A 26790-nucleotide genomic window follows, 5' to 3' on the forward strand; every position below is an offset into this window, starting at 1 on the left:
AACATTTTCACAATCATTGGACTCAATACATGTTTCTTTCAATTACTCTAACAATATATCTCCATTTTTTTCTCAAATGGGAGAGAAGAAAACATTTGAATCTACCTCCTGGTCCACAAAGATGGCCCATCGTGGGAAACTTGTTACAAATTGGTCATGTTCCTCATTTAGGCATGCAAAAATTTACTCAAAAATATGGCCCCCTTGTTTACATTCACATTGGGATGGTGCCCGCAATTCTGACAGACGACCCCAAATATGTAAAGGAGATCTTATTGAAGCAAGACCATGTTTTTTCTTCAAGGCCAAAGAACATTGCTTCAGAACACTTCACATTTGGGGGCAATGACATTGCTTTTGCTCCATATGGTCCACATTGGAAGGAAATGAGAAGAATTTGCTTAATGGAGCTTTTGAGTCCAAAGAAAATAGACTCTTTTAGACAAGGAAGAATTGAAGAAGTCAAATGCATGGTGAAGGACGTATGTAGAGAATCTTTGGAAGGTAAAATTATTAACATGAGAAACCTATTTGGGGATCTCACAAGCAATATTATTACCAGGATGGTATTAGGCAAAAGGTATTTTGGTCCAAAAGGTGCAGGTCTTGAGATAGCTATTGAACACAAGGCCAAAATTTATGAGTCTTTTTCCCTTATTAATGGATTCAACATTGGTGATTATATTCCATTCTTGAGGCCTTTAGATCTACAAGGGCATGAAAGAAAAATGAAAGAAATAATGAAGTGGGTTGAAAACTTATATGGTTCAATAATTCAAGAGCAAACCCTTGAACTTGAGAAAAGCAATGAAACAGGGCCCTTGAACTTTGTCCACACATTGCTAAAAGCTAAAAGTCAAGATAATGCTTTGAACATGATGAAGATCAAATCCATTCTCATTGTAAGTTCAAACAATTCTCTATTATATTTATTTCTTTCACTACTATCTTAAAGATTGTGTTCTTGTGTCATGTAGAGATTTTTATTTTATTAAACTAAGTATATAAACGGTATCAGGATATGAATATAGGATTTAATTTTTAGTTTGGGGTAGTATATTATTTAATTATTTTTAGGAGTTCAATTTTAGCATTTATACTAGGGTCAATTAAAGCTAATGGGAGAAAAGGTCCTTATTTATTACTTCATATTTTCTATAGTATTGGATTATATTTTAACAAGTGAGGGAAGTAGTAATCTAGGAAACTAGAAATACTTGTCCCAATTTGTGGTTAGTAGAACAAAAAGAGGATTGTTTTAGATATTTTAATTGGTCTTTTAGGCTCATTCATAGGGCACGCCATTTAAAAATGTCAAATGAATCAATTATTATTTTATTTCTTTCTCTTATGCATAGTATTTCAAATAAAAAGTGCTAAAAATTTGTTGTTCATAGGATATATTTGCTGCAGGAACAGATACTTCTTCTACTACTAGTGAATGGACAATGGCCGAGCTCTTGAGGAACCCTAAATATATGACCAAAGTACGTGAAGAAATTGATGCAGTTGTTGGGCAAGGGCGACATGTTGAAGAGTTTGATTTGGTGCATTTGACATATTTGAGGGCTGTTGTTAAAGAAGTATTTAGGCTACATCCTGTGGGTGGATTTCTTATTCCTCATATGTCCATGGAAGACACAAAAATAGAAGGCTTTGATATACCAAAAAATACCAAGATCCTTATCAACACTTATTCATTGGGAAGGAACCCAAAAATATGGTCAAACCCTAATGATTTTTGTCCTGAAAGGTTCATCACAAATGAGAAGGATCGTGTGGAACTCAATGATCCTGATTGTAAAATCATTCCATTTGGAGCAGGAAGGAGAGGTTGTCCAGGAGCAACTCTAGGAATAAAAGTGGTTCTACTAAGTTTGGCTCGTTTGATCCATCTTTTCAATTGGTACCCACTTTACAAAGAAAAACTAGAGGATTCTGACATGGTGGAAGCTTTAGGATATACAATAAAAAGTGTACCCCTTGAAGTCATTGCAAAACCAAGACTAGGATCGTTACTTCTCTAATAAAGGCACACAAAGAAATTTCAACATTAGAATCCTCGTGATAGAATAAGATTTATATTTGTTGATTCTAATACCATATATTTTGAGGTATAATAAGGATATGCACTTGTGGTATTCTTAATCATAATAATTTTTTTAGATACTATTGTAACCCCTCTGAATTAGAATAAAGGAGCATGTCCCTATATATTTATTGTATAAATAAGGAAGACAATTATCCTCCATATGATCATAACATAAATTATTGACTAATAAATTATTATCTAATTATTAGAGGTCATCTCGTTGAAATGGTCTACTATTTTTTTGATTGTTACATTTATTTCCAAAAACTCTCATAACAAGTGGTATCAAAGCTACAATTTGTGCCAATATTTTTGTTTCTTCCATATTATATAGAGCACTGAAAATTTCAATCTATTTTTTTTAGGTTTATATGTATATATTATATAAAGGTTTAGGTAAAAAGTTAATTTTTTTTAATCATAACTCTAATATTGTGAAGGCAAGATGTCATGATGTTGGAATTCGATCTAATGATGATGCTGAGTTTCAAGGTTTAGAGTAGTGCAGATGATGTCTACTGGGTTGAAGGTCTTAAGCATAATCTTTTAAGTGTGGCACAACTCAATGACAAAGGATACCCATTGGAATTTAAAAATGGTATGTGCAAGATCTATGACAATAAAGGTGAACTAATTGCAACGGGGAAGCAAACTAAAGGTAACTTGTTTCATCTTAATCCTAAAGTCAACATCTGTTTAATTGCAAAGATAGATGATAGTTGGCTTTGGAATAGGATATTTTGTCATGTAAACTTTGATAACATTGTTAAAGTGAGTAAGTCCAAGACAGTGAGAGGTTTGCCTCAGTTAGACAAACCGATTAATGCTCTGTGCAAATAATGTCAGTTGGGAAAGATGACATCCTCAACTTTCAAGAGAAAATATTTTTCAGCAGAACATTTGTTAGATTTGGTTCATACAGATCTTTGTGGACCAATAAGAACAAAAAGTATTCAAGGTGACAGATATTTTATGATCTTCACTGATGATTGCTCAAGGATGATGTGGGTCACATTCTTGAAGGATAATATTGAAGCTTTTGGTAAGTTCAAGGCATTTAGGGCCTTAGCTAAGAAAGAGAGAGGTAAGAAGATAAAGTGTCTGAGGACAGATCAGGACGGTGAATTTACTTCTGAGGAATTCACTAGGTATTGTGAAGGAAATGGTATCAAGCGGTAGGTTTCTACACCAAGGACACCACAATAGAATGGTATCACAGAGAGAAACAACCGATCAATTGTTGAAGATGCTAGGACGATGTTGATACAAGGAGGTGTAGCGAAAACTTTCTGGAGAGAAGCTATCAGCACAACTGTCTACACTATGAACCATATTCTGGTGAAGAGAGGTAAGGACAAGACTCCTTATGAATATTGGTATGGTAGATCATCTAATGTTAGTTATTTAAGAATATTTGGAAGCAAATTTTTTATTAAGAGAGGTGATTATATTAGCAAATTTGAGGCTAAAAGTGATGAAGGTATATTTCTTGGCTATTCCACCAAGAGTAAGGCCTACAAGTATTTTAACAACCGGACACAAAGAATTTTTGAGAGTGTTGATGCTCGAGTGGATGAATTTCTTGAAGTCTCAAAGGAAACCAGTTCAAAGAAAAAGGATGAAGATCCTTGCATTTTGATTTTGGAACCATGAACTGTGAAATCTGAAACCGATAGAGAAAATATTGATGTGCCGGTCCAACCAAAACAAATTAATTCAGAAGAAGATGATGATAATGAAGAAGCCAAACCTGAAGATAATGATCATGTTATTCCAAGATATGTGAGACTGAATCACAATTCTGAACAAATTATTGGGGATAAGGATGTTGGAGTACTAACCAAGAGAAGAATCAGAGAAAATTCTTGCATGATCTCCACTATTGAACCAAGAACTGCTAAGGAAGAATTTGGTGACGGTCATTGGGTTAAAGCTATGTAGGAGGAATTAGATCAAATTGAGAAGAACAACACATGGACCCTGGTGCCCCAACCGGTAAATAAAAATGTGATAGGAACTAAGTGGGTTTTTCAGAAACAAATTGAATGAAGATGGTGTTGTGGTTTGCAATAAAGCTAGGTTGGTTTGAAAAGGTTATGCACAAGAGGAAGGAGAAGACTATGGTGAGACTTTTGCACCAGTGGCAAGACTGGAAGGTGTCAGAACTTTACTTGCATTTGTTGCACATAAGAAATTCAAGGTATACCAGATGGATGTTAAGTCAACATTTTTGAATGGGATACTTGAAGAAGTATACATTGAGTAGCCAGATGGTTCTGCTCTGACTAATAAGTAAGAAATGGTATGTAGATTGCATAAAGATTTATATGGATTAAAGTAGGTATGTAGAGCATGGTATGAAAGGCTTCATACACATCTAATGAAGATAGGATTTCTAAGAACCAGTGATGATAGTAACATATATCTCAAATATGAAGGAGATCAAATACTATTTAGTGAATTATTTGTTGATGATATCATATTTGGAGGTAATGATGACATCAACAACACTTTTGCAGATAAAATGAAAAATGAGTTTGAAATGTCTTTAGTGGGAGAAATAAAAAATTTCATAGGCTTACAAATACAACAAATGAAGAATGGTATTTTCATCACACAATCTAAGTATGTGAAAGAGGTCTTGAAGACATTTGGCATGAGTGACTGTAAACCAGTTGGAACACCTATGGTTACATGTTGTAAGTTGTCTAAGGAAGATGAGTCCAAATCTATTGATGAGAAGGAATACAGGTCAATGATTGGAAAATTGCACTATGTTGTTCATAGCAAATCAGACATAGCTCATGCAGTTGGCATAATTGCTAGATTTAAAAAGAATCCTAAGGAAACACATCTGATAGCAACCAGAAGAATTTTTAGATACTTGAAAGGTACTGTTGATTATGGGTTATGGTATCCATATGGAGAAAAAATTGACTTGAAGGTGTACACAGATGCAGATTGGGCAGGAAATGTTGATGACCGAAAAAGTACAACCGGTAGAGCATTTTTTCTTGGAGGAAGGCTTGTTTCATGGAGTAGTAAGAAGCAGAGTTGTACTTCACAATCTACTGCTGAAGCTGAGTATGTTGAAGCTTACATGAATTGCACATAGGCTATATGGATGAGGCACATTTTGGAAGGTTTTAAGATGAAGATTTCAGAACCTATAAAGATTTTATGTGATAACACAAGTGCCATAAATATTTCCAAGAAACCATATTTTGCATGCATGAACCAAGCATATTGAATTGAAGTATAATTTCTTGAGGGAAAAATTTAAGTGTAAAGATGTTATCTTGGAGCATGTTTCTACCAAGGAGCAGGTTGCAGATATTTTTACTAAAACTCTGCCTAAGACTACTTTTGAATATCTTAGATGTCAGTTAGGGGTTGTCCCTCTTCACGAAGTTAGTTAAGTATGATGTAGATTACATTAGTCCTGGAGCTACTTGCAAAAATTTTCAAGAGGATTGGTGTAGAAGTGGATGTATTTCACAGGGGGAGCATCCAGTTGCAGATTGTTGATGATACATAGTGAAATTTGACATTACATGTTTTACTTTCAATTTGGCATTGTTGTCAAAGGGGGAGAAGAACTATGTGATTGTGGGAAGCAGAACCAATGACAAGCTAAAGACACAATGAGCATGGTGAATACTTGGTAATGTAAACCAAGATTCCTATTCACAATCACGCAGCAATCAATGGTGTTGATATTTGTATTATCATCAATGCCAAATGGGAAGATTGTTGGAATTTGCATGAAGATTGCATTAATGATATATTTTGTTGTCATTGATGTCAATTGAACTGGTAATGATATTGTTGATATTGGTGTAATATAGTTACTGTAATCGATAGGAAGAATTTGTTAGGAGAACCAGTAACCGATGTAATGGTGTAAACCTTATCTATTGTTGTAACCAGTAAACCCTACCAGTTGTTTTTGATAAACCCTAATCGATTAAGTTTGGTGAACTGGTTATATTGGTTTATGATCTGATGATGAGCGGTAATGATGCTGACACACATGATTATTGTATGAAGATAATTCCAAGAGATTTTGGCGAGTTGTTGTAATGGGTTTTCTCTAGGGAATGAGAAAATGTATTGCATCTAATGAAAAGCGTGTGATGAGTTACTAAGTTCAATGAAGTAGTGATCAAGGAGTGATCAAGGTTTTCTTGATTGATGTGCAAAGATTTCTATGTAATCCAACAATCATACTTGAACCAAATTTGTTTGTAATCTTGATGAGAGTTAGGTTTTTTGTTGTGTTACTGACCTGATTGATTTGTATTAAGGTTAATGAAGTTGTTTAGTTTTAAGAGAGTTGGCAAAGACAGAGACATAGTTCAGTTGAGTGTGTGGTTGCCTAACCAGATGATGTATCTATAGTTTGAGTAAAGGAAGATAGGAGCATGAAATGGATCTAATCAGGCAAGTGTAGTTCTATTCAGATAGATCAACAAACTCCTGTTGTTTTTTAATAATTACAACAGAATTGAAATCCCCTAATCGAGTAAGCTCTAACAAGCTTGGTGCTATTCAAATCCTCTAACAAGGTAGTCCATTAGATTGGATTTTCAAATCCTCTACCGAGGTTACTCCTTACAGGGTATTGATTCTAACAAGGCATTTGTAGTCAATCCCTTAACTGGGTGATTCCTAACAGGATCAATTCTTAACAAAACTTTTTGTAAAGCTTAAACAAGCTAGGCTCCTAATAGAGCAAACTTCAGAAGAGTTCAAATATTATCTTGTGAGTCTCATCTCACCGTGGTTTTTACCTATTTGGGTTTCCACGTCAAAAATACTTGTGTCAAGTGCTGAATGTTTATGTGGTTATGTTTTCATGGTTGATTTACTTAACTACTTAAGTATTTCTGATAAGTCATGATAACCAGAATTATTGAAGATATGAATAAGTTGTTTACTATTAATTTGTTGTAACAGACAACCAGTTTTATCTTATGAGTTTTTATCTTGACAAAGTTATTTTGCTAAGTTTACTTTGAGAGATTGATTGGTGAAGTTTAATATTAGTTTTTATATCTATTGATTTACCCCCCCTCTCAGTAGTTGTTCGGATACTTATTCTTTCATCATACCATCAGAATGTGTAGACGTGAAAAAAATTAAAATTAATCATTGTCAAACATCATGCCAACTAGGCTACATATTATTGAGGGAACCATGTGACTATCTTTCTCTTCATCATTATCTTATCTCAATAATAAAATATTTTTAAAAATAATTGTAGACACTGTACTTCACTAACCTTGTTAGCATAAAATTTGAAACATATCTTACCCCTTTTCAAGGCTATGCTAAGCTCTCTATCTATCCAAGTGCATAGAATGGATATTATATTTATGACTAGCATATCCAATCCATCAATTATTTATGCCTTGAAATGAATTGTAATGTTACCACTACGTTATTGATAAAAAAAGAAGCAAGGTCCCATACTATCATGCATGAATATGTCAAAACCATGGAAAATGTATGTGTATCTGTAGACAAGGAAAAGATCGAGGAAATGGTTAGAAAACCATAGCCAAACCAAAAGCATGAAACTAAGTTAATCACAAAACACTTAATCAAAGCATACTAATCTATCATAATCCTACTAACAAGGACTTTGAAATGAAATACGGGAAATATGAAAACAAGAATTGTTACCATCTCATTCCTTCATACATGACCTTATTGCTTCTTCTTTCATCTCTAATGGAGATTTGTTTCTCTATGTATGCGATAATGCACGAATAAAATGTGATATTATTTCAAGATTTACTTTAAGTGTGTGTTTTGATGTTAATGCTAGATGGATGATTGCTAAGAAATTGGACAAAATGAAATTACTCAAAAAGTGGATTTCTAGACAAACTGAAAAAATTAAATTACTACCAAATTAGATTTAGTAGATAAATTGACAGAATAGTTAAATTATAAAGTTAGATGATTTCTAAATAAACTGACGGAATGAAACTACTCAAAAACTAGATAAAATGATTGAAGGAGAGGTCCCAATTTATAGAAAACTGGAGACTTGATGAATGGGTAGGATCAAAAAGATTTTTTCTCAGGTGGACGAACCATATTGAATGCATGGTAGAGCTGCCATTCAAGGAAGGATGAAGGAGGTGGAGGAAAAAGCGATGAAAAAGAAAAAAAAAGCTGTTTTTGGGGGATGAATGCCTCATTTCAAATTTCAAATTGAAAAATAATGAGATATTTCCAAAAATCAAGACTTTCAAAAATCAAAGAAAAATCTTGAGATAAAATTGCCATTTTTGAAAATTAGGAGGATATTTTTTCAAATAAAAACTGAAAAAGAAAAAATTATCCTCATATGGGAAGATAATTAGGAAATTAAATCAATATCTTTATTTATTTAATTTCAAAGATATAATTATATAATTGAATAATTTAAATAAATTATTCAACTATAGGTTATTAAATGATCTCTTAATTAATTAATTAAAATTATTTAATTAAAGGGGATAAATCAAAATTAATTAAATAATGCAATATTATTTAATTAATATAAAAAAAGGGAAGGGTTTGATTAAAATGATGAAAAATATTGGGGTATAATAATTAGTAAGAAAGGCTTAATTAATTAAAGAATTAGTTAAACCTAAAACGGGAAAATTAGTAAAACTAATGTGTAGAGACCCTAGAATTGGCTCAAATTAAGTCAATTTGGGTCAAAATAGGTGAAATTGGAAAGAATGGGAAGGTTCAGATAGGAAACAAGAAGATTTGAAGCAAAAGGGAAAATTACGATAAACTGCACAAAATTGAGCAATAATGGGTAAACCGGGTCAAAGCGGGTCAACGAGTGGAGAAGGGATGAATGCAACACCATGGGACTGAAGAAGAGGTCAAAATGCAACCTTAGCACAAGGATAGATAGGAAAGGGGATCCAACTAAATTGAAAATGGAAAGTGGGAAACAACATAACCCTAAAAAGCAAGCAAAAAACCCTAAAATCATGATAGGGATTTTGGTTAAAAATGAACATCACCAAAATGAGAGACCAGAATAATATAATACAAGGGGGCTGAAGGAGAGGTCAAAATTCAACCTCAACACTTGAAGTGGGAAGACAAGGGAAATATCTAGACAGAAAATGAAAAAGGTGTCAGAGGACCAAATTAGGAGCAAAAAACCCTAATCAAACCACAATTAGGTGAAACGTCATTGTAAAAGTGAAAAGGGAAAGATTTGATGTATGTGGGATGAAGTTAAGGGTAAAATGCAACCTTAAACCTAAAATGGGAAGACAGGGGAATGATCCAGACAAAAAATGGAAAGGGGAAACGAGACAGGATCACATGAATAATGAAGATTATACGCGCGATTAGGTTAAATGTGAAGAACACAGGTGATGCAAATTTTTAGTGTCTACAATATTACCTTTGGATAAATTTTCACTTGGATCCCATATATAAGAATAATTTGAAGAATGATCTACCCCGTTTACATGTTTCCCAAAAATCCAAAAGGAAAGTAACAAATCAGAAATATTATTGTACCTTTGTTCACAAGTAGGAATCTCACCTTCATTTGCCAAAAGGATCAATAGATCCATTTTGTGATCCAAAATCTATGAGCTTGGATTACACAAAATATTTTCTTAAAAGAAAATCCATCCACAATGTTACTCTATAAATTTATCAAATGGATCACCATGTGGCAACACCCTTTTTCTTTTACCAAACTCTTCATTTTAAATAAGTGACCCTCTTCCATAATCCTTCTTGTTAGACACATTCTCAAGATCTCATACAAAGAAATTTTCCTCTTCATTACTTTCAAAGAGTATCTCTTTGACAATATCAATTAATCTTTTGAATTGTCTTCATAATCAACATGCAATTCTTATTTTGTATTAACCTCATCCAAATAATCACATCCTTGCTATGAAATATCAATAATCAAAATACCTTTATCCTTTTGTTCTATGCTCTTATGTGTTGGCTCTTTTCTTATGTGTCCCCCTTGACGAAGCCCTAAAAATACACCTTTAAATGATCTTCTTTCTTATTTATTTCTTTATCCTTCTACAATTGTTCTCTTATCTTTCTTATTTTCATAAAGTACTCATCAAATGGTACTTCAAATGTGCCCTTTGAAATGTACTACTCAAAAATCCTATAAACCTCTCCTTCTTGAGGCATAACTTTTCATGTAAGCTCTACAAATTTTATAAATGTATGGGATGCCTAAGAATCTTGGAGTTTAATCAAATATTCATTGACCCATTGAGAAATTTTATATTCCAAAATTTTATTGCAAAAATGATTAAAAAGAGATATGAAGAAACCTCCCATGATTAGCAACTTAACTATCCTGAACGCAGTCAAAATCTTCTTTATCCTTCACTAATTATTCATAAGATTGTACAAACCCTTAGGATGGAAAGATCATGGCTTGGATAACACTTGTAATATCCCCTTCTAATATATAAAAATTAGATGATTTCTTTTAATTTCTAAATCAAATTTGCATAAACTTGAAAATAGACAAATCAGGTATACCAAAATGGCCTCCAAAATCATAATAAAATAATACCTAGCTTATAGCTGATATAGAATGCTTTATTACATATTTTAACATTATCTTAAATCCAATTTTTTCTTTCAATACATCATATAACAACAATGAACATCTATTACAAATTATAAGAACAAACAACCACTCTTTGATATCTAAACACACTAAAAATGGCTACAGCTTCCACTGAAACTTATCTGAACTTCTCACACTTGCTCAAAAAAGAAAAATACATGAATTTTTATCCCAACAATATCCAATAACAATAATATAAGCAATTATGAACAAAAACACAAAAATGAAACCAAAATTCTAAACTATGCACTCAAATCCTCTATAAAACAATTGTAAACCAATATGGTTCTCTGGTTGTTTGATGCCAAAATCTGTGGTTCTACTTGAGCTAATTTTTCTATTTTGTAAGATTTCAGAGGTCCCTCCTTGCTAACGTAATAAAAACAATTGTAAACCAATAGAGAAAACAATACAAATGGATAGCTATCAACACCAATACAATCTTTGGATGAGATTTCCCTTAGAGACCCTCTAGAAAATTGAATTTTAGCATCAATATCCTTGGTTAATCAGCCTTGGAGATTCTTATTCATCTCTTTATTAGCCTTTGAAGAAATACACCATCAGTTGGATATAATGAGTAAGATAAAATGCTTAGAATATGAAATCACCTCCAAATATATAGAGGAGAAATCACTCATGGACTGCTCTTGGAAAATAAATGAAACATCATCAATTTCCCTCCAAAAGAGGCTTCCATTATGATTGTTGAGTTTTCAACTATTGAGATGTTCCAAAAGCCCCTTCCATTTGTAACAACTATTTCTTATTTGAGACTTCTTGCTACATGAATCCAAAGGACACACATCCCAACTTCTCGAGAGGACAAAATCAATAGTAATTAATCATATTTTCAAATAACCCTTGTAGTACCCCTACCCTAGTCTATTTCTAACCTTGGTTTAATCTGGATTAGTTTATCGTAATATTATGATTAGTGTCAGATGTTTGATTTATCGCATAGCTTTTGATGTGGTTCTCACACTAGTTGTATGCAGGTTATTCAGTGTACCTATTTCGTGATTTTAGTATCGGACTAACGCTTTCATTAGATTTTATAAATGTATGCGTGTATGATCTTTTGTTGCAGGAGATTTCAGGTATGAAGTCACATGAGTGCGAGGTTCGTCGTCACCTGGTTTTGTAGGTTTGAGCATACCTTTCTAATCCCTTAGAGTTGGATTAGGTGGTCGTAAGACCCTAGTTGACCTTAGTCGTGCTCCAGTGAGCATCGCCAGTCGTCGTCGGTGATCCCTTCTTGTTTAGGTTTGCGAGTCGTCTGTTTGGTTGACCTTCTCGGTTTGCGTGCCTGGTGTGTTTGGTTAATCGATTAATTAGTCCTTAATAATTATTTTGATTATTTATGCGTTTGTGCATTGAAGATTAATGGATTAAATTAATCAGGTATTCGTTATGCGATTTTCGTTGTTAATGAATTGCCTGTTTCAAATTGGGAGTGAGTTCGATTTAAATGACTGATTTTGATTATTAATGCATTTATATATGCTGTGGAAAAGAAAGTTTTAGATTTTATCACCATAAAGTTAATTGCATTCTGTTGGCGTTTATAATTTGAAAGATTAAAATTGTTTAAATGAGGAAATCGATTTATTAATTGAAAAAGCAAGTTATATTGTTGAAAAGAATTAATTTTTGAGTATTATTTTTTTAAATAAAAGATTTTTATTCCAAAAATAGAAGATTTTGGGTCAACTCTTCCATATAACCCAATTTGGGAAATTTGGAGAAGGAGGGACATTTTGGAAGGAATTGGGGGATTTTGGATGGAAAAAGATGGATTTGGGCAGTTGGAGATTGGGATTCTTCGGTCGATCTTGCCAGGATTGCGTGTTAAGGTAGGATCCAACTCTCTCAATTTTGGTTTTTTTTTGTTTGAAATGAAAACGGGGGTTTTATCTTGGTTTTAAATTCTCCTTCGAATGCCATGTTTATGGATCGATTTGGTAAATTACCAGCTTGGCTGGAAGTGATTTAGAGGTGCTGTTAATTCCTCTTGGGTTTGGGCGTTTGAAACCCCTGGGTGTTTGAATCAAATGTGTTCTTTTTATTAAATTTTCATTCTGGGAATGTAACCGGACTGTGTGTGTTTTTAATTAGCAAAATAATATTAAATGCCGAACTATGTCTGTGTTCAAAGAAAGTTTCATTTGCTTATTACCAAATCTGGGCGTTTGTGCTTATTTCTTAACTGTGTATTGAATCGAAAATGCATATATTCGTTTACCACCGTGCGTGTTGGGTTTTTTTTTTAAAAAAATAACAATCAGTGGTTGGGGTTTGGAGGCGGGGAGCGGAGCTCCACCCGCCCTCCACCCCTCTCTCCCCACGCGCCCCCTTTCGCTTGCAAACCGCTCGGCTGCGGCTCACGGTGGTGGCTGCAGGGGCCGCGGTGGCCGCAGGGCGCCGCGGCACCTGTGGGCGCCATCGTGAGCGCCGCCCACGAGCATCCCCTGTGCCTGCGGCTAGGGTTGGGCACGGCCCGCCCAGCCTTGGTAAAATGTCTTTTTTTTTAAATTAGTTTTTTTTAAATGCGTTTTTTTTGTATAAAAGAAAACGTAGTTTATAATATCGTTTTTTTTATGTATTTTTTTGTATTAAAAAAAATGCATATGAATTTTAGTATCAGGTTGATAAAAGTTATTATTTTTTTATGTTAAGTTTTTAATTGCTCATAATCATGATTAAGAGGCAATATTTGGATCAATGTAAATTTGGATATTAAGTAATTCTATAATGAAAATTTATAAGTTAGTTATTATCCAAACTCATTTTGTGGCTTATGTACTTTTGTGGTTAAGTTCTAAAATTGATAATTTCGTCATTGAATCTAATTGGCTATATTTTGGTCCAATCTTGGATTAATAAGGTTATACCATGTGCGTTTGGAAATGAGTATCTACAATTGAATTTTCCTTACGTTATATTTTCGTGATCCGTATTATGCAACTGGGATTGAAAGTATGGAATTGTAGAGGTCGATTTTAGACCGGTATGTTAATGTCGTTTGTTGGAGATTAAATGTATCCTTGTTTAAATTGCTTAATGGTTGTCTGAATTTGATTAATATGAATTGGTTAAAACTCTTCATGGCTTAAATTGCCTGTTCGATGCTTGAACCTTAGGAGTTAGAAAACCAAGAACAAATTATTCCTTGATGAGGTAGATAACTGTAACCTGTTTTTAGATCTTGTAGAAAACTTGATCGATTTTAATGATTAAATCAAATTGAGGAAATATTGTCTTTTCTGATCATTGCCTTGCGAGTTTAATTTCTGTATTCGCCTTTAATTATGAAACGACATGTTTTGCTTTGTTTAAATAGGACCTTGTCGTATGAATTGACTTGGTGTACCTGTTTCAGTCCTCGAATGTTGAGTTGACTATGGTATTGTGATGTTGTCTTAGTTGGTTATATCCTCTTGTGTGAGTCGAATGATGATTCGTGGTTAACCTTAGTTGTCAGGTCTCTAGTTAGAGTACCGTCAGTAAGTGATTACCCTTGAGTCGCGTTTGACCAGATGATTGTTCTCTCTTCTTGAACTCCGTTCGTCTTACCATGTGTATTCCTTGGTTTGAGTTCATCTGAGTTAATCTAGTGTTGTATGGGAAAGTGGCTTTCGATTGGGGGCCGCGCCCAAAGTGGCTGCTGGGTAACCCGTCGAAAGTGAGTCTAATAAGTGATAACCTAAGTAGATTAGAAAATAATTTATAAATAAGATAATGTGCCTCACACATGGGACGAGTGCTATCATAGACTCGACATGCTGTGAGAAGGCCTGAAATGGCAAACTACCTTCCTTGTCTTCACGAGAGGATGTGTGGGTCCACATGAGGCTTGGATGGGACGAAAGTTCGGATTAGGTTGCCAGGGTTACCAGTGTATGGGCCGGGACCTATGAAGACTTGCCATGGCATCCATACCAGGTTGTGTGATGACACTTGTCCCTGCGTTCGCTAGTGTGTTGTCGTTTTGTCCTTTGTGAGTCGTCCTTTCGTCTCTGCCCTTGTGAGTTTCGGTTTCATGTTAGACCCTTGGGTGGTGATGGTTCAGTTTTATGGATGCTCTCATGGACTCCTATGTTATTAGCTTTGATTATGTTCAGCTGGATCCTGTTCCTTGTAAGGATCGTTTATGTATTATTGACCGATGTGGTCGTTTGTATATTGCTTATGTATCGCCTTGACGGCTAGATAGTACTTGGTGTAACCTCTTGTACTCTTAACCTTATTATTTATCAGAGGGGGTCTTGCAGTTGCGCAGACCCGGAGATGTAGCCCTTTAGGGGTGAACTCCGAGATCATTATGGTGTTATGTGATGCGTTCTTTTATGTCTCTTACTTCAGCTTTATCATGTATGATTAATTTATGTTGAATGGTTAAGTGGATAATTGGAAATAACTATAAATGCTTATATTCAGCTCTTTCTTGAATGCCATGTTGATTGAATGCCTAAGTGGTTCAGAGGATATTTATCGTAATGCATGTGTGAAATCGTCCTTTTAATGCAATGAATTGGATTATGAATGAATGTAACTTAGAGTAATGAATTATACTCAGTTGTTGTTAAGGAATTTAATATGCTTGGAAAGATCTCTTATGTCATGATGAAATCCTAGTGAATTAGTATGTTAGATGTATGGTTTGTAATTTTAATTGAAAAGCTTGAATGAGGTTGATGAATGGATCTTAATGGATGAATCTTTGTTGTGATTTATATTTCCGTCCTTTGAAGGAAGTTTATCCTGTTTATGAAATTATCTCGTTATTAAGATATTCAGCGTAATGGATTGATTGTGTGAGTTAAATGAATTGTGGAATTTAAGTAATCTCGTTGGGAAACTCTTTAGGAGTTAGTTGAAGTCTTCCGCTATGTAATCTGAATCTTTGATAGCTTGTTGCATCTTATGTGTTGTAACTTTAAAAAAAAAAATTTGCACTCTATTCTTGTAATTTTGGCTTATCCCTTCGGGGTTTCCTGGCGGGGCATTACAACCCTTGTCCACACAAACCTCATAAATAATTCTCATAGCCTTCTTTGGATCCTTTACTATAAACATGCTATAATTCCCACTATTACAATTTCTCATAAAATTTGCCTCCTGAGTTGGCTTCATAATAACAAATTTAATATTTGTTTTCCCAAATGATGTAAATTGTATTGGGGAATTATAAATATTAAATAAATAATATTTCCCAATGTATCTCACGACAATCGACCAACTATTTTTTGCCAATGGGGATTTTACCATATTCAGTAAGTGTTATTTTTAGAAAAAGGAATATGATAGTATAGTTATTTTTGTACTAGTTTGTTACTGGCAACTTTATTTGTTGCCATTTAGTAGAATAAGAGATAACATCCCTATCAATGGATTGCTAAGTTGTTACACTAAACTTCAATCTTGTAGCTTTATAAATTGGGGCTTGGAGGAACAAAGGAAAGAGGAATAGCATCTATAATAGATAGAACGAGAAAAAATAAAATATTTTGGTAAATTTTAGTGAATTTCTCTTGACAAAAAAATAAATATGTAGACAAATTTCATTTTTAAAACATCAGTAACATTGTATGAAAATGATTCTCTCTAACAATTAGCAAATTCTTTAAATTTAGATTTATAACCAAATCCAACCATGTTTGAATATAACACAATTTCTTCATTAAATTATGTGAATATTCATTCTCACTCATATTCATTTAAATGACCAAACATCATACTCCATTTTGTTGAAGATCCTCAAAAGTTTGCATTTTCCAAATGTCTGGTGGTCGATCCGTCTCTTGCACTTCTAAGATTTTTTGTGTTGGAAAAAGATAATCAACTCTGCAATGTCACATGACTACAACTCATCCACATGTAAGAATCAATTCAAATGAATTTTGAAAGACAACAAAAATAGAAGACGTTGTGAAGGATGATCTCATGGTATGGATTTTTGATCTAGATCTAATGGATTCGATTAAAAATACCATTGCTACCTTGAAAATGGTAGTAATGGGCGGTGTTTCTAGAAAAATTGTCTTTACATATTTTGTGACTTTATTGTCATAAAACCTTTCAAGAAGCGAATTTGTGGCTTTTTTAATCTATTCATTGATTGTTACATATCAAGTAGAATAAATGTATATTTATAATTATACAGTAGAAAGCAAGTGATTCTCGGGTTCATTGGCACCAAAACCATCATAGTTTGCCCAAATATGTTGAGCTTCAAATAATCTCTAATTTATAGATTAGCACTTACACCAAAAGGAGGTACAATGGTTATGTTGATAGTAAAATATATGTTATTAAATATATTGGAGAGTAAAAATTGAATTTAGTAGTGAATCAATGTATGGTCACTAACTTGAAAAAAAATCGCACGTAATTTACATCTCACTAAAAAATTAATGCTCATTAACTAAAAAAACCATACTTAATTTACATCTCAATAAATCAATTACACATATTTATCTCAGCAATGTGAATGCATCAAAAACATATTAATATTATACACTAGCACTATCAGTCAACCCTCAATAGCTTCTTCATGTCTTTTTGCAATCACAAATTTGCAACTATTAGCAATTATTCTCTTATGACAAGCATAATTTTTAAATACATAAAAGAGATATTAATTTTAATGCAATTGACAAAATGTAAGCAGACTAAATCATTAACTAGAGCGTTATTAAATATCATATAAATTTAATAAGAGGTCTATAGTTGAATTTTATAAGTACTTTTTTAAAATATTGAAACAACACTAGAAATGTGTACTAATTCTACGATAAATTACCCTAAATCTCTTTAAATGGATAACATATGATTATCAAAATATCTTAAATATGAGAGATTGTACTAACTCAAATCTTGTGAGGTGGCAAGGTCATATGAGTTGCCCACTTCGGTAGTTGTTTCCAACCTCTTCTATGTACTAATGAAATTTGGTTTTTTTCAATACACTAAATTCCAAATTATCAATAGTGTTTGTAGTTATTAAGAACCAACATATCTTGGAGTATTTAAGGAACCAAGGTGAGTATGTTGGACAATAGATTGATTTGGAAGAATATATTGAAATCCAAGAAGAGGAGATCTGTAGATGTCATTCATGACAAGACGAACAAGATTTTCCTTTATCTTCTTGTTATTGACAAGACATTTGATAACCATGATAACTCTATAAATATGCATTCCTTCTCATTGAAAGTTACATTTGCATTATTGTTATGGAATTAAGCTTCTACATTTTAGGTAACATTTATTTATAATTAAATGTAAAAACATTGACACTATTTTACAAAAAAATAATTATAAAAATGGAAAATATGGATTTTCCAAATGATAAATAATTATGTTTGTTTATTGTATAAATATGCATTTCTTGTAGCTTGAAGTTAATTTCAAGCTTACAATTAATTCTTCTTTGCTTATAGATGGAACACATTAGCTTTGTATCATGTTTAACCCAACAAACCTATGGACACACTTATAAAGGAATCTACAGTAGGAAAACCATATAATAACTTAAGAAAAAAATTAGATAGACCCAATTATATGTTATCATTCATATAAATGCCAAGTAAATTTAAAGTAGAAAAACCATAAAATAACATAAAAAAAATTTAGATTGACCCAGTCACAAATACCTAATTATATGTTATCATTCATATAAATACCAAGTAAATCTATAATAGGAAAACCATAGAATAACATCAATTTTTATTTTTAGGTTTACTTCAAATAATTCTCTACAACAAGGTATCTCAAAATATAGTCACTTGATTCTAGTGAAGGAAAACATAAATATTCAAAAACATATTTTCTTAAATGAATCAAAAAAACAATTTCATATGTTTTCTACTATTTGAGAACTGATTCCACTTACTTCAATATCCTGATTCTCTCCATTTTCCCTACTCTTTAATGGGGTTGCATCCTTCGTTTATGAATCTATGAAAATGAAGTCCCCCATGCACTACACCTATCTGACCCTACCCTACAATCCTTTCATAGCTTTAGCCATGTACAAAGATGTGTCAAAACTTCCACTCATTGTCATGAAGATCTCTTCCTGACCAGGTGACTGCAAATTAAAATATGGAGGACAAAAAATCCTTCACTTATGCTCCTTAAGAACAATTATCATGTCCATTTGAAAGCTCTCTCAAAACCTAAACACAAGTAGATCAAATCTAAGAGAGAGCAAGATTTAAGGGAAAAGATGTGTAGAGATTTGTAGTAGAAATGTGAAAAACCCTAACATACCAAAATTGTTTTTAAATGACACTAACCAAAACCAATCTCTTTACAGGTGTTCCTGCAATCTATTGATAGCAAATGGTATTTCAGGGCTATTGAAATTTGAGTAGAGAAATCATTGAAAATCTTGTGCTCACCATCAAATCTGCTACAATGCCAGACAGACTGATGGTGGTGGAATGAAGCAGTGGGGATAAGCATTAGATTGCGTGCATGATGGATGAAAAAATTTATGAGTGTGAGTAGACCATAAAATTATTTCCTAGTAAGATAGACTAACATGAAACATCATGATTTTGATGGGACCCTCCCCATTAGGGAATAACCTATCAGCTAATCAAACTCTTGCTAGGATATGATCAGTTAGTGACAAGCTCACTAGTTCTCTCTCATGAGTAATGTCTTAAATTACCTTTATAAGGGAAAATAATTCTTCAAAATGTTAGAATGTAGCCTTCAATTAAAAGCTATGTGTATATGTATATACATATATATGTATATTTATATATGTGTATATGTGTATATGTGTGTATATATATACATATGCATACATATATATACATATACATATACATATACATATACATATACATATACATATATATACATATATATACACACACATATATATATACATACATATATATGCATATATATATGTACATATATATACATATACATATACATATATATACATATACATACATATACATATACATATACATATATATACATATACATATACATATACATATATATACATATACATATACATATACACACACATATATATATACATGTATATACATATGTATATGTATATACATGTATATATATATGTGTGTGTATATGTATATGTATATGTATATATATGTAAATGTATATATATACATATACATACATATACATATATATATATATATACATATGTGTATATATACACATACATATATATGTATATATATATATGTATATATATATATGTATATATATGTATATGTATATGTATATGTATGTATATGTATATATATACACATACATATATATGTATATATATATATATACATATGTATATATATATATGTGTATATATATACATATGTATATATGTATATATATGTATATGTATATATATGTATATGTATATATATGTATATGTGTGTGTATATGAATATTTGTGTATACACGCACATATAGAAAGCTTATAAAAAAATTAATTCATTTAGTTCACTATGATTTTTAAATTTATTCATTTCAATGTCAAAATTGGACAAAATATAAACATAAAATTCTATTGGAAGCCATATTCTAAAATTTTATTTTTATAACTCACACCAAATACTATCCTCCCTTAATTAATAAAAATAATAATGTAATGCCCCATCTGAAGGACCAGGGCAAAACCCTACTGAACAACTTTTTTTTTTTTTTTTAAACAATTACCAACAACACACTAGATATGGCAAATGCATGTCACACTTGCACTACATCAAGCACACAAGAATCACAAGAACACTATGATGTATTAAAGAACAACTACACAAGACCTCACCATTGCACAAGAAATGTGGAACCAATAGAAGACTAATGATTATGGGATAACTCACCATGATGAAACAAGGGTAGAGAGAGAAAAGATGACACCTTGATGGCAATAGTGATGAGGTAATTATCAACCTCTAATTAGCATCAAACCACATTGACCAACTCAAGGCCAAACACTTACAACACACTTAGAAGATTAGCACTAGTGAAGGAAGTTTAAGAGCCCACATTGCTCGACTAGACAATGACTATCAATTTTTGAGACAAAGGAGTAGGATGAGGGTTGGAGACACCTAAATTTTATTAATCTAATTAATTGAATTTAGCTATCCCAAATTATTCTTTTAAATTAAATAATTACACATTATTTAATTAATTAGTGCTCCCTTTTTCTAGCTAATTAATTTTATTAATTATGTTATAGTCTTGTGTTGGTAAATAGCTTTGTCATTGCGATTTTGTCTTCAAAATTGACCTTGTTTGCCCAAAGAGTAGTGACAATCATGTCAACAGTTGGGGAGATAGTGGTGTAGCCACAATCTTCATCTACATTTGAGATGGGTATCTCCCTCGTATGATGGGGATATTTGATGTTTTTGTGTTCTTTTAACCTGAAAGTACATAAAGGAGAAAACATAAAACTAAAACAAGATTAATAACATAAACCCTAATGATAGACATACTAACACCAAATAGGATTTCACAACTAATAATTAATGCAAAGGTGTTTTAAGCACAAGATGTATCTTAGATATGGAATCTTGATGAAAGGATAACAAACCTCGACATATGAAGAGATAATCTATACTAACACATACAATTCAAGATACCAAAAAAATTATGCATTTCATAGATTACATCAATTGATTAGTAATGATTTGCACAATTACATAAAGGGGTCACTGATTCAACATATGATAAATCAGAAATAAAAACATAAGAGTACATTTAGAACATATGAATTGAAATGCATTCTTTATTATCCTTTTTGAAAATGTACATATTCAAAAGCCCTTATATGCGAAGTTTCAAACCAAAAACAATTACAATTTTCTCTTTGAATTTCTCCAAAGTTTCCTCTCTGTAAGAGTCTCCCTTTTACAATTGAAAATAGCCTTGTATTTATAGATTTTAGAGGATAACTACTTTACCCAACTGCTTAGGATAACCGCCTAGTGTAATCACTTAGGATAACTACCTAAGTTGACCACTTAGAATAACTAACTTTTTGAAGACAAGCTAAGATTAACCTAACTTTTACAAAAATAAAATCCAAACTCTAACTTTAACTACATGAGTGACAAAAGTCACTTTTATGAAAAGATAACTTGGAGCCTTGTGACTTTCAAGTCAAGATTTACATTGCTTTTGTAGTACCCCTGCCCTAATCTATTTCTAATCTGGGTTTAATCTTGGTTATTTTATCTTAATATAATGTTATAGTCAGATGTTGAATTAACGCATAGCTGTTGAGGTGGTTTTCACACTAGTTGTATGCAAGTTATTCGGTGTTCCTATTTCATGGTATTAATATCGGGCTAATGCTTTCATTAAATTTTATATATGTATGCATGTATGACTCTTGGTTGCAGGAGATTTCAGGTACCATGCCACATGAGTGCGGGGTTCGTCTTCACCTGGATTTGCAGGTTCGAGTGTACTCTTTAACCCTTAGAGTTGGATTAGGTGGTCGTAAGACCCTAGTTGACCTTAGTCGTGCTCAAGTGAGCATCATCAGTCGTCGTCGGTGTTCCCTTTTTGTTTGGGTTTGCGAGTCGTCTGTTTGGTTGACCTTCTCGGTTTGCATGCTTGGTGTGTTTGGATAAATTGAGTAATTAGTCCTTAGTAATTATTTTGATTAGATATGTATTTGTGCATTAGAGATTAATGGACTAGATTAATCGGGATTTCGTTATGCGATTTTCGTGGATATTGGATTGCTCGTTTTAAATTGGGAGTAAGTTCGATTAAATAGCTGATTTTGATTATTAAATGCATCTTGTATATGATGTCGAAAAAGAAAGTTCTGTATTTAATTGCAATAGATTAAATTGTATTTTGTCGGCTTTTGATTAGAAAGGTTAAATTGTATTAAATGAGAAAATCGATTTTGAATTGAAAAGCAAGTCAATTTGTTGCTATAGTTAGAAAGAATTAATTTGGAGAGTTATTTTTAAATAAAAAATTTTAATTCCAAAAATGGAATTTTGGTCAACTCTTCCATATAACCTAAAATTTGGGGAAAATTTTTGAGGATGGATATTTTTGGAAAATTTTTGGATGGAAAGAGATTTTGGGATGAAATTTGGGGGTTTTTGGAGAGGAGGGAGTTTTGCTGGATCTGACAGGTGGGCTCTCCTTCAGCGATTCCAGGATTGCGTATGAAGGTAGGATTCTGAATTGTTTTCTTGTTGCCAAAAGAATTTAATGTTCTGGTTGAAAGAAATGAATTTGTTATTGAAAAAATCAGTTTGATTGATTAATAGAGTAGAATGGAAATAAGATCTTGAATTATCCCTCTTTGATTTCATTCTTTGTTTTCAAATCAGTTTCTAGTTTGCTAAGAATGATTTAAAATAAACAAAATTGAAATTTATTTGGGGGTTTGGCAGATTAGATGTTAAATTTGTGAAGATCATTCTTATTTGGCTAATATGCTGTTGGATTTGGAGAAATTTTCCTTTTTCCTGGTCTAGGCATTTTTACTATTGCTTATGAAAGAATAAAAACCAAAAAAGCAATTTATTTATTTCAGTCTGTGTGAGACTGTGTTTTTCCTTGCTGTGTATGAAATTTTTAACAGCAAATTTTTTAAAAAAAAATATAATATTAAACGATTTTTTTTACGCATTCATTGTTTTGGTTAATGGCGGATTTGGGGGTTTATAGTATTGCCAAGGCCATCGACCCAGGTTTGGGAAGAGCCAAGGCTTCCCTAAGCTTGGGGAGAGGCCTGCGGAGGCCATGCCGTGCTCTCCACGCAGCCTAGGCTGGGTGGAGACCACGTCATGGTCTCCCCAGCCCTTCTACGGGGAAAGGAAAGAAAAACCGCGTGGGAGAAGCCCACGTGGCCCCCACGTGGTTTGCTTTGAAGTTTTTTTTAATATTGTATTTCATGTTTTTTTTTAATTATTTTTTTTATTAAAAAAAAAATAACCAAATAATGAGTTTGTTTAATTAAAAGTATTTTTTTAAATAAAGCTTTCAGTTGATTATTAATTATTTTATATATATATGATTAATGGAAATTAATTTATGTATATAAACTAATCGATATTTAATTCGAAACTTGTGCAAATGCATTAATTATTAGTTAGATATATTTTATTAATAAAGATTAATAATTATATATTAACTAATAATTAACTGGATTATTGTGCACTATTAGTCGTTAATTGTGTATATTTTATTTATCGTGGAAGAATAAATATACTCTTTAATTAACAGATAATTTTGGATTCTACTATACGTGCGTAGGGAAGTAAGATTTGGATTTTGGAGATGATTACCTTCATTTGGATTCCCTTTTTATATTTATATTTTCCGTGATCCGTATAGTGCATCTGGGATTGAAAAATATGAAACTGTAGAGTTGGTTTTGAACCAGTATGTCAATGATGTTTTATGGGAGATTAAATACCTTGTTTAATTGATTAATGGTTGTCTAAGTTTTATTAATATGAATTTGGTTTAAAAACTCATTATGGCTTAATATGTCTGTTTGATGCTTTGAACCTTAGAGAGTTAGAAAACCAAGAACAACCTATTCCTAGATGAGGTAGATAACTGTAATCTGATATAGATCTTGTAGAAAACTTGATCGACTTTTTATGATTAAATCAATTTGAGAAAATATTGTCTTTTCTGATTATTGCCTTTGCGAGTTTAATTTCTGTATTCGCCTTTAATTATGAAATGGCAAGAGTGCTTTGTTTGATAGGTCCCTATCGTATGGAATGATTTGGGGTACCTGTTTCAGTCCTCGATTCCGAGTTGACTGCTGTATTGTGGTAGTGTCGTTTTGATCATATCCTCTTTGTGTGAGTCGAATGATGATTTGTGGTTGACCGTTGTTGGTCAGGTCTCTAGTTAGAGTACCGTTAGTAAGTGTGCATCTCTGAGTCGTGTTTGACCTGATGGCTGTTTCTCCCTTCTTGAACTCTGTTTGTCTGACCATGTGTATTCCCTGGTTTTGAGTTCGTCTGAGTTAGTCTAGTGTCGTATGGGAAAGTGGCTTTCGATTGGGGGGCCGCGCCCAAAGTGGCTGCTGGGTAACCCGTCGAAAGTGAGTCTAATAAGTGATAACCTATAAGTAGATTAGAATGTAATTTCTAAGTAAGTTAATGTGCCTCACACATGGGACGAGTGCTATCATAGACTCGACATGCTATGAGAAGGCCTGAAATGGCAAACCACCATCCTTGTCTTCACGCGAGGATGTGTGGGTCCACATGAGGCTTGGATGGGCCGGAAGCTTGGATTAGGTTGCCAGGGTAACCCAATGTATGGGGCCGGGACCTATGAAGACTTGCCATGGTAACCATACCAGGTTGTGTGATGACACTTGTCCCTACGTTCGCTAGTGCGTTGTCGTCTTGTCCTGTTAGGAGTACCTTTGTGGGTCATCCTTTTGTCTCTGCCCTTGTGAGTATCGGTTTCATGTTAGACCTTGGGTGGTGATGACTCAGTTTTATGGATGCTCTCCTGGACCTTTGTATTAGCTTTGATTATGTTCAGCTGGATCCTGTTCTTTTCAGGGATCGTTTATGTATTTATTGACCGATGCGGTCGTGTGTATATTGTTTATATATCGCCTTGATGGCCGGATTGTAATGGTGTAACCTCTTGTATTCTTAACTTTATTAATTATCAGAGGGGTCTTGCAGTTGAGCAGACCCGGAGATGTAGCCCTTTAGGGGTGAACTCCGAGATCATTATGGTGTTATGTGATGTATTCTCTCATGTTTCCTTTATTCAGCTTTATCATGTATGATTAGCTTATATTAAAATGGTTAAGTGGATAAATGGAATTAACTTTAAATTCTTATATTCAGTCCTTTCTTGAATGCCATGTTGATTGATTGCATAAGTGGTTCAGATGAGATTTATCGTAGATGCATGTATGCAATCATCTTTTAAAATGCAATAAGTTGGAATATGAAAGAATGTAACTTAGAGTAATGGATATATTCAGTTGTTGTAAGGAAATTAAGTATGTTTGAAAAGAATCTCTTATGTTTATGATGAAAGCCTAGTGTGTTAAGGTATTAGATGTATGGCTTGTAATTTTAAATGAAAAGCTTGAATGAAGATTAGGAATGGATCTTAATGGATGAGTCATTGCTTGTGATTTACATTTCCATCTTGTGAAAGAAATTATCTTGATTAAGAATTATCTCGTTATTAAGATATTCAGCTTATTGGATTAATTGTGTGAGTTAAGTGAATTGTGATATTTAAGTAATCTCATTGGGAAACTCTCTAGGTGTTAGTTGATGTCTTCCGCTATGTAATCTGAATCTTTGATATCTTGTTGTATCTTAACGTGGTGTAACTTTAAAAAAAAAAAAAAAAAATTATTGCACTCTATTCTTGTGTTTAGCTTAATCCCTTCGGGGTTTCCTGGCGGGGCATTACATTTGGTATCAGAGCCCATGTTGCAAACATTGGGATCTCTGGTGTCGCGTGTGCCCTCTATTGGTGTGAGGTGTATCGACCTTATGTGTATGCTTGTCCTCCTTTTGCATGTGAGTGATTGAGCAGGCCTTAACTGGTGTGTAACGTGTGTGTTCACACCTTGTTTTCGCCTTCTTGATGTTGGTATTTGAGTGTTTATATGTGCATTGTGTGCTTATTGATGTCTTGGTCTACGATTACTCTTATTCTGAAAGAGAGTCGTATGTACCTTCCTTTATTGAGTGTTGTACTCTTTAGACTAATCCATTTGGGTTGGTCCATGCTTGTCTTGAATCTGAAAGTGCGTATCGTGCTTGTTTAAGTTTATGATCTAACTTAGTGTTGTCCACTTGAAGGACTAGTATGGCAATTATTGAATGCTTATTTTGTAGAAAATTAAATGATTATCTCCATTCCTCTCTTTCTCTCTCTTTCTGGAAATTAAAATGATTAGGATATGTGTAATTATCTCTGAATCGAGTTTCTTGTTTGCTAGAGAAAAGGGCGTGACTTCTTGAACCCTTGTGTGAGTCTTATGATGCTTATGTTTTAGATTATT

The 26790-nt window shown here is 32.9% G+C and overlaps 1 protein-coding gene across 1 annotated transcript; it reads left to right on the top strand.

Annotated features, from left to right (window-relative positions):
- The first annotated feature begins 224 nt into the window (after positions 1-224).
- LOC131071166 (cytochrome P450 703A2-like) lies at positions 225-2027 on the top strand. Its single transcript, XM_058006885.2, has 2 exons — positions 225-902; positions 1398-2027. The coding sequence occupies exons 1-2, from the start codon at positions 225-227 to the stop codon at positions 2025-2027; spliced, it is 1308 nt and encodes a 435-aa protein (XP_057862868.2).
- The last annotated feature ends 24763 nt before the right edge of the window (positions 2028-26790 follow it).

Source organism: Cryptomeria japonica, chromosome 7 (assembly GCF_030272615.1).
Source record: "Cryptomeria japonica chromosome 7, Sugi_1.0, whole genome shotgun sequence".
NCBI lineage: Eukaryota > Viridiplantae > Streptophyta > Pinopsida > Cupressales > Cupressaceae > Cryptomeria > Cryptomeria japonica.

Bases quoted from the DNA above. Each gene is read 5' to 3' on its own strand.
- LOC131071166 (XM_058006885.2), top strand. From the start codon at position 225: ATGGTGCCCGCAATTCTGACAGACGACCCCAAATATGTAAAGGAGATC. The intron at 903-1,397 runs GTAAGTTCAAAC...TGTTGTTCATAG, and splicing joins AGATCAAATCCATTCTCATT to GATATATTTGCTGCAGGAAC.